This window comes from Cydia pomonella, chromosome 2, assembly GCF_033807575.1.
Source record: "Cydia pomonella isolate Wapato2018A chromosome 2, ilCydPomo1, whole genome shotgun sequence".
NCBI classification, from domain to species: domain Eukaryota; kingdom Metazoa; phylum Arthropoda; class Insecta; order Lepidoptera; family Tortricidae; genus Cydia; species Cydia pomonella.
This window is the reverse complement of record NC_084704.1, coordinates 9,101,555-9,113,728: the sequence shown is the minus strand read 5'-3', so window position 1 is coordinate 9,113,728 and position 12,174 is coordinate 9,101,555. Positions and strand designations below refer to the sequence as shown.

The 12,174-nt window shown below is 38.6% G+C and overlaps 2 protein-coding genes across 2 annotated transcripts; one reads left to right on the top strand and one right to left on the bottom strand.

Annotated features, from left to right (window-relative positions):
• Positions 1–6,203: 6,203 nt before the first annotated feature.
• On the bottom strand, positions 6,204–8,246 carry LOC133533713 (small ribosomal subunit protein eS27). The gene is made up of 3 exons (XM_061872749.1): positions 8,097–8,246; positions 7,519–7,738; positions 6,204–6,360 (listed from the first exon to the last, which is right to left on the bottom strand). Exons 1-3 carry the CDS (start codon positions 8,100–8,102, stop codon positions 6,332–6,334), a joined length of 255 nt encoding a protein of 84 aa, XP_061728733.1. The 5' UTR covers positions 8,103–8,246; the 3' UTR covers positions 6,204–6,331.
• Positions 8,247–8,588: 342 nt separating this feature from the next.
• Positions 8,589–9,836, top strand: LOC133533692 (DNA-directed RNA polymerases I, II, and III subunit RPABC2). The gene is made up of 2 exons (XM_061872721.1): positions 8,589–8,936; positions 9,299–9,836. Exons 1-2 carry the CDS (start codon positions 8,726–8,728, stop codon positions 9,484–9,486), a joined length of 399 nt encoding a protein of 132 aa, XP_061728705.1. The 5' UTR covers positions 8,589–8,725; the 3' UTR covers positions 9,487–9,836.
• Positions 9,837–12,174: the final 2,338 nt, after the last annotated feature.

Below are 12,174 nucleotides of genomic sequence, written 5' to 3'. Positions count from 1 at the left end.
TTAAAAAAAAAAATTAATCGGTAATTTATTATATTTAACCATTCAAAAGTGCTCAAATTTTCGTTTACAATTATAAATTTGCTTAGTTTCCAAAGCCTGATGATGGGATGTGGGGTGGGAATTGGAGCTCCTTGAAAGGACAAGTTTTCGTAACTGTTCTTTGATTTAATTCTTTGTAGAGTCTGTTCGGAAAGAGAAGAGCCGTGGAATGTATTGGGCCCCATACATTCCACGACTCTTCTCTTTCCTCACAAACTCTAACGTTGACATCCATTCTAGCATAGAGAAATAAGAAGTACATAGATTGCTCACTCCATACATCAGTTTTGGTACCAAAACGCTTATTATTTTCGTAGTCGACATCTAGCATCGAGTAGCGGAACTCTCAGTACTGCTACTCGACAATAGATATCGCGGCAAACAAAAAGTCTAATGCTCAACGATTTTCCGCTAATATTATAACCAGAGTAACCGGAACTCTATTTTCAACGCCTACGCTTACTATTATTTATTACTTTTAACGAAGATATTTTACTTTTAACCAATTATGATATTAAATGCGCTCTAGTATTATCTTGCTCTAATTTATTTGTCCGAAAAAGTAGTAGACTGTATGACTTAAAAAAAATTGTACTTTTTTTAATTTATGGAAAAGTATATTGGTCAAATTATAAGGAACAACACACGACACGACGATCTCATGGGAAAAATAATAGAATGTAGGATTGAAAACCATCGCGGAAAGGGAAAGTTACATAGATCAAATAAAGAATTGGCTAGACGTAGAGTAGCATGTACCAGGAGATGAAGGAAATTGCATAAGATTGGATGAAATTGTAAAGACAAAAGATTCTCTCTTAGATTTGAATAGAAAAGAATCTATATTTTATCATATATACATATACATATATCGGAGAAAACTAAAGATTATCAATATTATCATAAATTCTTCATTCACACATATTGATGAGCCCAACTGTAGTCGGTTAATCTCCTATCACAACATTATGACACGACATGAACCTTCTCTTTAGCATAAATTACAAATGCCTTCCATGGCTTCTCCATCCTTTCATTTTTCCTTCTATTACAGTATTTATGTAATCGTCATATCGTGCCACCAACATGCAAGAAGAAATCCTCTTCTGTTCCCAGTCATCGTCATAATAAATATATTTTTATCTTACTAAATTTAAACTTATTCATTCGTTTTTTGTTCTGTTCAACTTCATACCTCGTATCCGTTGCCTTTTCCTCGTCTGAAACGCACAGCGCGTGCTGTATTTAGGCGTTTTTTTATTATACCGGATCCGGTGATTTTTACCGGATCCGGTAGTGCCTGAAAAGTGCCGGATCCGGCCGGATTACCGGATCCGCCGGACCGGATTGCAATCCCTAGATTTAATGGAAAAACTTTGATTCTTGCGGCCTGGGAAAAGGTTACTTTGGCTCTGTTCATTTTTAAGGTTCCATACAACACCCATAGACTACGAAGACCGCTTAGCGTTGCTTGTTAGTCTCCATAGGCTACTGGGGCCAAAATCAAGCAAAAACTGACCAAACATTTAATTTAGCGAAGAGCAAGTACCAGGGCCTCATGAGTCATGAGTTACGAGAAGGTGTCGCCGACCGGCCGGGCCGGGCGCGTAACAAGGTATGCTCGCGTATCTTATTAGCACTTTTGCTTTGTTTACCTAAATTAAGATTTATTTTTGTTGACTCGTAGGAAAAGTATTGTATGCAACATTGTATAAGAAAATATAACAATTTTAACACAATATCAGTGAAAGGATCAAAGTCAAATGACGTTCTAAAAGTTATAATCGTGTCGAAAGATGGCAGTAAATTTACTGTGGCTACAAAGTTTTCTTTGACAATCCACCTCTATTTCAAATTCTCTTTGGTATAGGGACTTCTGGATCAATACTTTCGCCTTTTTACCCGAAATAATTCAAGGTTTGTACGGAACCCTCGGTGCGCGAGTAAAACGAACTCTCACGTGACCGATTTTTTTTTAAGATTGCTTACCCTTACTCGCGCAGAAGGTTGCGTGCCATCATAGAATTTTTACAATATTCTAACAGTCAAGACGAAACAGGAGCTGAGCCCGTACACAAATTTGAGATTTTTAGGTGAGTATCGCCGTCGCGCTGATGGGGGCAGCGAGAACTTTCCCTGTATGTGTGGTGCGCGCACACAGACGCGTACGCTATTTGCGCTCGCACCCTCGCGGGCTTCACGTGGCGCGATGGCAATGGCAGTGCGCGGCCCTCTTCGAAAAATACAAAGCTAAACAGTCACGTGTTTTTTTTAAAGATATAGGAGGCAAACGAGCAGACAGATCACCTGATGGTAAGCGATTACCACCGCCCATGGACACCCGCAACCCCAGAGGGGTTGTAAGTGCGTTGCCGGCCTTTAAGATGGGAGTACGTTCTTTTCTTGAAGGTGTGCCGCGATTAGATTCCTCGTAAGCGGAATGCATTCTGGCGCTTTACCTTGACATATACAACCCGGTTAAAGCCCGTGACAAACGGAGCGATAATATATATAAATATACCGCAAGATACCGACAGATATTATATAGGAGAGCTAAGCACCACATACGCCAACGATACCAAAATATATATCGCTGTCTGTCTAGCACCTACAGTGTGAGAGACGAAATATATCGTAATATACGAGCTATATATCGCAAGGTATCTTAAGAAGCCAAAATATATTATGGCTTCGTGTGTGGACTCTGTCAAAAGGTACGTAATATTATTTTTCTCAAACTTGCTATGAAATGATCCTTCCAGGGCACTATGTCCAAAGGTCAAAACGTCCAAGGAGTCAATATGTCCAAGGGTCAAAACGTCCAAGGAGTCAATATGTCCAAGGAGTCAACACATCCAAAGGTCATAACGTCCAAGGAGTCAATATACCCAAGGTGTCAAAATGTCCAAGGGTCAAAACGTTCAAGGAGTTAACAGGTCCAAGGATCAAAACATCCAAGGAGTCAATATGTCCAAGGTGTCAAAATGTCCAAGGGTCAAAACGTCCAAGGAGTCAACAGGTCCAAGGGTCAAAACATCCAAGGAGTCAGTATGCCCAAGGTGTCAAAATGTCCAAGGGTCAAAACATCCAAGGAGTCAAAACTTCTAAGGAGTCAATATGCCCAAGGTGTCAATATGTCTAAAGTAAATTTATTATGTTACTTAATATTAATAAATAATAAACAACACACTAATAAATAATAAATAAATAGTTTATTTATTAATACACACTATGTCGACTCTACTATTATACTTTGTTCCTTCTTTAACTTTTCGACTCTATCAAATAAAAAACCGGCCAAGTGCGAGTCGAACTCGCGCACGAAGGGTTCCGTACCATTATCTATAAAAACGGCAAAAAATTACGTTTGTTGTATGGGAGGCCCCTTAAATATTTATTTTATTCTGTTTTTTAGTATTTTTGTCGTTATAGCGGCAACATAAATACATCATCTGTGAAAATTTCAACTGTCTATCACGGTTTATGAGATACAGCCTGGTGACGGACGGACGGACAGCGGATTCTTAGTAATAGGGTCCCGTTTACCCTTTGGGTACGAAACCCTAAAAAGGTATAAAAAGAAATAAATATTATTGTTTTCAAAATAACGTAAACTCCAGCTATTCTGTGGACATTTTGACCCTTTGACATTTTGGCACTTGGATATATTTACTAATTGGACTTGTTGACTCCTTGGACATATTGATATTGTCTCTTTAAACATTGTGACTCCTTAGACATATTGATTACTTGGACGTTTTGACCATTGGACATTGTGATTCCTTGGACATATTGATTACTTGGACGTTTTGACCCTTGGACATCTTGATTCCTTGGACATATTGACTCTTTGGACATATTGGCACTTGGATATATTTACTCTTTGGACATTTTGACACTTGGGCATATTGACTCTTTGGACGTTTTAACTCCTTGGGCAAATTTACTCTTTGGACGGTTTGACCTTTGTACGTGTTGACTCCTTGGACGTTTTGACCCTTGGACATATTGACTCCTTGGACGTTTTGACCTTTGGACATAGTGCCCTGGAAGGGAAATGATGACATGACTTACGTCAAATTAGGTCCGGAAATACTACATATCATGATATCAGATGCGATGAGACTACACACCTAGGACTGTAAAGCAACCTTCTTATGTTTTTTAACGTCAAATTGTGACGCAACGTCTTGGCATTCAACCATCAAAAATATAGGTACGGTACGGTGATCTGTTGTGCATATTCGTTGCATAGCAACGGCGGTAGCCTATCGTACCGGCGCGCGGACTTACACGCGTAAGGCACCGCTGGTAGAGTGGCGAGCCGAGTAGTTCGCCACAAAACAAATTGACTACAATTTTTTTTTAATTGCAAGTTTGAGAAAAGCAATATGCAAATCTCGGCGAGAAACAGGGTTGCCGGCCGCGTATCTCTATCCGGCTTCGCTACGCTCAGCCGTATATATCTACTTGGCTTGCAAACCTACGTTTCCCGGCCTCTATAGTAATGTACTATTATACAATAGACGTGTAGACGTGCCTCGGCGGAGGCGGCGCGCTCAGGCGAGGAAAACGCGCGCGCCGCCTTGGCCGAGGCACGTCTACACTGGCCGTTTCGTGTGCGAGGAAATTGCCTCGCGCGTATGCTCCCTCTGTGTAGACCCGCCTAATCGTGATATAATATAGAGTTTATCAGTAGAGTACCGTGTTTAGGCAACGAAGTTTGCTGAGTTGCCTAAGTAAGGTAAGAGATTAAAAAACTTAATTATATCACTATTATTGTATACAATACTTTTTCTACGAGTCATCAAAAATAATACTTTTTTTTACTATTAAACCTAAATAGTATCTCAGTAGACATAAATGTAGTAAAAACACAAACGCGCGAGCCCCCGTGCGCCCGTCCCCCGTTCTACGGATGCGCGGCGGCACGTGATTAGTCGGGTCCGCAGGTCCACACAGAGCGATCATACGCGCGAGGCAATTTTCTCACGCACAAGGCGGCCAGTGTGTAGACGTGCCTCGGTCGAGGCGACGCGCGCGTTTTCCTCGCCGGTTTGTGCGCTAGGAAATTGCCTCGCGCGTATGCTCGCTCTTGCGTGGACCCGCCTGTTAGTAATTTTTTTGAAGTATCGAAACTTTTATTTCAGTTGGATTGGGCGCCCATACATGAAAAGTATGCAATTATAGTTTGGTATACTAAATCTTACTTCAATCATTAGTCTGTAGAAAAAATATACAGTAAGATGCCTTGCTATCTTTTGGTATATTATCGCTCCGTCTGTGACGGGCTTAACCCTTTAGTGGGTAATGGCAAGTTAATAGCCGTATCACAACTCATTTATTTTCTCAATGAACGCGTTAGTATAGTAGATACGGGTAATAATAATAAGGCCAACCTTCACCAATCTGCCTACTGGAAGAAACTTTACCACCACATAACAGTGACCAGAATAGAATAGGCAACTTAACTGAATCATGTAGTAACATTGGAACTTAGTTTGTTCAGTAGGCAAATCGGTAAAAATAGTCTTGACCATATTTCTTTAGGCAACCCCATCTAGAAATGTATTTTCTTTCAGAAATTATACGTTTCATCTGGTAGGTAGATGGTGAAGGTTGGCCTTATTACCTGTATCTTAAGACTACTGTTTAGTTAATATAAATTTTAGTTCACATTGATGAATACGCTCATACCAATCTATGGAAAAAAGGAGAGCTGATAAGTTATTCCATCCCTTGTAAAATGTTAATTCTTTGGGAAGGTCTTAGATACTTTGATATTGCCTACATTTGAACAAGAAAATATCTATGAATATAATTGGTCATGCTTGATTTTATTCATAAACAATTAATCATAATTCTTATATTTCTGAAAATGGGTACTTTGATTTTATGACATTCATTGGCCAACAAGACCAAACATTGCCGTCTCGTAAATTGGAAATTATAAGAGAAGGTACCCTGTTTCCAGTACAAAATGAACACACTACACAAATTAATAAAAAATTACCTAGATTAAATTTTGGTCAAAGGGTAAACAGTAAATTTGGAGAACATTATTCATGCCAATAACCTTAACCATTACCTGTTCATCTTACCTAATTCTAGGTATTTACATGTAGGCAGTATTCACTTTGGGATCTTTGGATTGAAACACCAAGTCCCTTTGAAAAAGCCTTTATTTGTAATGCTTCAACGGATCCATTTTAATGAATTTGTAAAATATCACTCCTTCATACAACTGGAAATAAAATGCAAATCTTAAATTAGGGCTCTCTCTCCAGGCTTCTCAGTGTTGTTTTCTCCTAAACGAACATCCTGCAACAAATAAATAACATTCGTTAATAAGGACAACCTGGGATGGGATGGTATCTAATTAGGTATCATTTCTGACTCGTAACACATTGAATTGCATTGCTTAAGTACACAATTAAATGCAACCTTAAATAAGATTCAAGTATTTATAAAATACTGTTATCATTCAACTTATGTTTTTGTAATCTCATGAATTTAGCAGAGGAAATCATAGTATTTCCTTAGGATCAGGTAAAATTGTGCATGATATAACTTTTGTTTCTAGTTTCAATCTCAATTTAAATTAGTACATTAACACGTTAGCTGTGGCAATGGGCCAAACTGCATTATAACAAATTGTCACAGCAAAAGTGTTAAAACATTAGCTAGGACCTAACTAACCTAACCCGGTGGTCTATAGCTGCGTACAAAACAACCCTCCCAGCGGGTTGTCCAGCATCTGATCAAAGTTCACGAGCGCCCACCAGGTGGGTTTCTGGCAGTGAATGTATTAAAGAAATTCATTATGGTGCTCAGAGTATTTGATGCTGGAGACACCTTTGATAAAAAAAATTCTCCTCTGCCAAAGTACTTATCATTTATCAAAATAAAGTTACTTCAGGCCAGCGCATGCCGGATGCATAATGCATGTCTTTGTAAGACCTGGGGCCAATTTTACACTTTTGAATTTGGACCTTTCTTATACATATAAGAGTTCAAAACTCAGATAAAAATTTTAACACTATGACATGCTACGATAACATGCATCTAATTATTTGTCTGTGGGACTAGGTCGATTTGTGCAAGATTGTCCCATAGAAGTTATTTTATTTATTTTAAAATATACTTAAATTGGCATTAGAGTAGCAAGGAATCACAATTCCTAAGGTCTCTAGTGTGAGTGTGAATTAACATATACTTAATAATTTGAAATAAAAAGTTAAAATTGCTAGAAGTTGTTAGACATTCCTAATAAACTTGTGAAGTTTATTTGCATAGGTATAACATTTTCAAATAACATCGAAAGTTTAAAACATAACCAATATTATATTTCCACAATGTTGTGAAATCAACATGTCTCAACATTTATATCTATTGTTTTGATCTTAATCAATACAATGAAATAACTCTTTTATTTCAACCTTACATGAATCTAAATAATGAAAAAGGGTAACCTCTTACCTTCAGTTAGTCTGGCACGGCCTCCAGTGGGCTGGCAGAGGATTGTCGAGCAACCGGCGCAGACGACCACCCTTTGCGCGTGACTGAATACCGTCGTGATTTTGTAGCAGCCGGGGCATTTCACATCCATAAAATATGAGTTAGGGTGGGGCACCAGCCTCTTCAATTTATGCTTCCTTCTCTCGGAGGCGGGAGTTGGGTGCAATAGGTCCACTGCGAGCTGAAACCGTTTTATGTTGAGGTTAGTTACCAATTATCACACATCACTCCCGTCAGATACAATTAATCACACCTATCCTGGTCCATAACAACTGAAATAAACTATTATCGTTACTAATATCTTTCACATTTATTTCACGCGGTTAACATTGGCCAGTAGGTTTACATTAGAAATCTATGTGACATGTCAGAAAGGCCATGTGTAGCACGCATTTTCGACGTAATTTTATTTTTATTTAGAATGATAGGTCACTATGATAGAACTAGTTAACGTTTGTAGATACTAAATGAGCGCAAAACTAAATCACAAAACTGCAACTTTGTTTAATTTAAACGAATTAATTTTATTAAATACACACCGGCATGGTTACAGCTTTGATGCAGAACCGGAAAAGGAACAGCGTCCAATGGACCAAAAACAGTAGAAGGAATCATAGACAAATTAATAATGTGTTCGTTAATAAGGACGATTTATCACGTATTAACTTGACAATAGCTGTGTGAAATAAATGTTATTAATCAAAAATAGCAGCTTCATAATTTTAAATTTTTATTTAATTGATACATTTCAAATTCTAATATAATAAATTGCTGATAAAGTAGCTTTTGTGATTTTATTTTAAAGCTACAACAGACGGGCGTACTGGACCACGAACTTGGTCCGGTCCGAGGCCTGCTAGATCGAGTGGAGTGGAAGGTGGTCCGCCGTCGACCGTTAAGGACGCAACTATGTGAAAGCGAGCGTTGCGTTTATGTTGCGTTGGTTGTGACCAAGTGGTGACCGAACAAAAACTACTTTATCTCGCCACCTGTCACTGTCATTACTGTCAATGTGACAAGCACTGACTTCATATTTGCAAAGCCTGAGTGTCTGAACGTTCAGCGTGGGTCCGTAGCATACTCGTTAGTATTACAATATAATTGAATTTAATAATACACGGTGCAGGTTAATTTTCACTGTAAATTTGTAAAGTGCATTTAACACCCAATGGCTGATGAGGAATATGAAGCTGATGACGCGGGGGCAGACTACGATGATATCGCCGAAGAAGATGACAACATCGAAGAAGCCGAGGAGCAAGAGGAGGAGGGCTACAACGTGCAGTGTCTAGCTCCCGGCCAGGCTGGAGGCGGTGTCGAAAAATCTAAAAGAATTACCACCCGGTATATGACAAAATATGAACGAGCTAGAGTCTTAGGTGAGGTTATGTTTTGGTATTTATTAAAAAAGACATTCGACATTTATAAAATAACACTGACATAGCAAGGAGTTATCAAGAAATTTCATATAAAAATTAACCTATGGTTTTAAGACATGGTTGCACAAGTCAACATTATTATAGGCACTCAGACTTGGTGTTACCCAAACTACAATATTTATGATATAATTTAAGCCTCTCATATAAATATATGCCCATCAAGTATTCAAACACACATTAGTAGGCAGGATCTCTATCAAATAGGCAAAACTGGTTGTCAAGGTGAAATAAAACCTTTTTTCATACTTTCCTTTAGTTTGTATTGTCCACATGATCCTTATGTACCCAATTACATATTTCAGGCACCAGAGCACTTCAAATAGCCATGTGTGCCCCTGTGATGGTGGAGCTGGAAGGTGAAACTGACCCCCTGCAGATAGCCATGAAGGAACTCAAGCAAAGGAAAATTCCCATCATCATCCGAAGATACCTCCCTGACCATTCCTATGAAGATTGGAGCATTGACGAATTGATTATCATTGATCATTAGCTCATGCAATACACATTTTCTTTAAATTGTTGAAGACGAACTTTGGTGAAACTGTTGATAAATAAGATTTAGTTAACTGCTACTAAATATTTAAACAAACCACATGATTTTGATAATAGAGTTATTTCCCTGAAATAAACTGGTTTGCTACTTTCTGAGAACTGAGACTTGTGTAACACAATTTAGAAAAAAGTTGTCTTTAGATCAATATTTTTTAACTTAATTTTTTAACTTGCATTACATTCTATCTATCGTACATAGATTAAAGTATATCAAAATCTATTGTAGATAGGTAAACTGAATGTGACATAATGTAAGGTTAAGGATAATATTAAACTTTATTTTTACGACTCTTAGTTTTAATTTTATGACTGATTTGTGAAAACTTTACGGGCCTGATTTAGTTAAATTATGTTTTATCCCTTTCGGAGGAAAATCTCTATGTATGAAAAGTGTCCATTAAAATGCATTAAATAGGCGGCGCCACAATCACCGAAATAAAATGTCAATGTATTTATATAGATATGCTATAAGCCGGGTCCACACAGAGCGAGCATACGCGCGAGGCACTTTCCTCGTGCACAAACCAGCCAGGGTAGACGTGCCTCGGCCGAGGCGGCGCATGCGTTTTCCTCGCCCGAGCGCGCCGCCTCGGCCGAGGCACGTCTACACTGGCCGGTTTGTGCGTCAGAAAATTGCCTCGCACGTACGTGCTCGCTCTGTGTGGACCCGCCTAATCGCGTGCGCCCGTGAGGGACAGAACATACGGAATGCTATAAAATTAAAAACACGTTTTAACATACCACAAACTATTTTTTTTTTTTTTTTTATCTTTATTAAATAAAGGGGTTTTATCATGTTTGATGATGTCACCCCCATTGTTACAAATCAAAATCACAATTTTACCGTCGCTTAATTCCTAAATTGACAAGTTTGTACAAATCTTTAGCTTTTTTAGACAAAGGGTGTGTTAAAATATCGTTACATGTACCCACATTGAATATTTAAAACAATTATTAGACCTCTATGGTTCATGTAATCCATGAACCTACCTAGCGCCACCGGAGAGATTGGGAACTATTATTTAAAGCTGAAAGTATGGAGGGTAGAGGCAAGGAACAGAATCTCCAAATAGCACAAAGTGTCCGACAAAAAACCTTAAATAGGTGGCGCTACAATCCCTAGAATACTTGAGAAAAAAAATCTAATCATAGACAGCGCACTTCACTCCGTCAATAACGTCTAGGTTCTTAGCTACTATAGCGCTACTCTGGAGAGTTTTGGAACTATTATTTGTAGCTGAAAGCTGAGGGCCTACCGCGAACCACGTTCGACGTGTTGCCTCTCTGAAAAAATTATATATAAACTTGAACATATATAAAAAAAACAAAAGTTAGTCGTTTAAAGGTATAAGATTTATTATTATTTATTTATTAAAAAAAGTACATTTAAGGAAACTGAATAGTATTGTTACTTTAAAATTTTTGCCCGTCTGGCCTAGTGGGTAGTGACCCTACTCTACATAGGTCATAGGTAGCCGATCCCACAAAACCATGGAAACGATACCCATATTGATATTTTGAGATTTCAACCCCATTGCACCCCCACCAGGGGGATGATTGTTCACTTCGGCTACGTTTTATTTTAATTTTGATGCCATTTTTGTAATTAGCGTCTCAAAATACTATGAAAACGATACCCATATTGATATTTAGAGATTTCCCCCTCTTCGAGGTTGAATTTTCAAAAAAACCTGAAACACGTGTTTACTCATTTATCTTTAGGAATACGCCTGTGAAATTTGAAATAAAATAGTCTAACTAATCTTGTTTCCCCATACAAACTTTGGACCCCCATTTCACCCCTTTAGGGGATGAATTTCGAAAAATCCTTTCTTAGTGGACCCCTAGACCTTATAAGGAAGCTACTTGCCAAATTTGAACTTTCTAGTCTAAGCGGTTTGGGCTGTGCGTTGATTTAGATTCAGTCAGTGAGGTCCCTCACGTTTATATAATATATATTTTATATATGTTATATTATATTTGAAAATTCAACCCCGAAATGGGTTAATAATGGGTTGATAATTTGTAAGAGGTTTAAAATTTAACTTAAGCTAGGAACTTGAAACTTCGTAAATTGATACTTAATTGAAAGAGAAGAAAATAATTTTAAGCGTTTTTAAAAATTCATTCCTCAAGGTAGTGAAAAAGGGGTTGAATGTTTATATGGAGGTCAAACATTTTTTTGAGTGCGGGACTTCAAACATTGTATATGCGCATATTATTATACGTATGCTTTACTGCTTGAGAAGGTCCAGAAAGCGTTTTTAAGGTTCCTTTATAAAAAAATATTCGGATTCTATCCGTACCTGTACCCGACAAAGTATCTTCTCGGCTCCCTCGGGTACAATTCCTTGGAGGTCAGGCGGAATTACCAACTCCTTGTCATGGCATGCAGAGCCTTGCGTGGGGAGTCAGACTGTCCCGAAGTTGTTTCTGGTCTCGTGCGCCTGTTTGTTCCGGACGTCCCGAGAATGGCCCTCAGACCACGACAACGCGACCTGTTGGCCGTACCGCCGGCGCGCACCGTATCGCGCAGGAACTCGCCGCTGCCCGCGCCCTCTCACTGCTCAATGCGCTCCTGGCATCGACGCCTGAATGCGATCTATTTGCTTGGCGATGGGCGGCA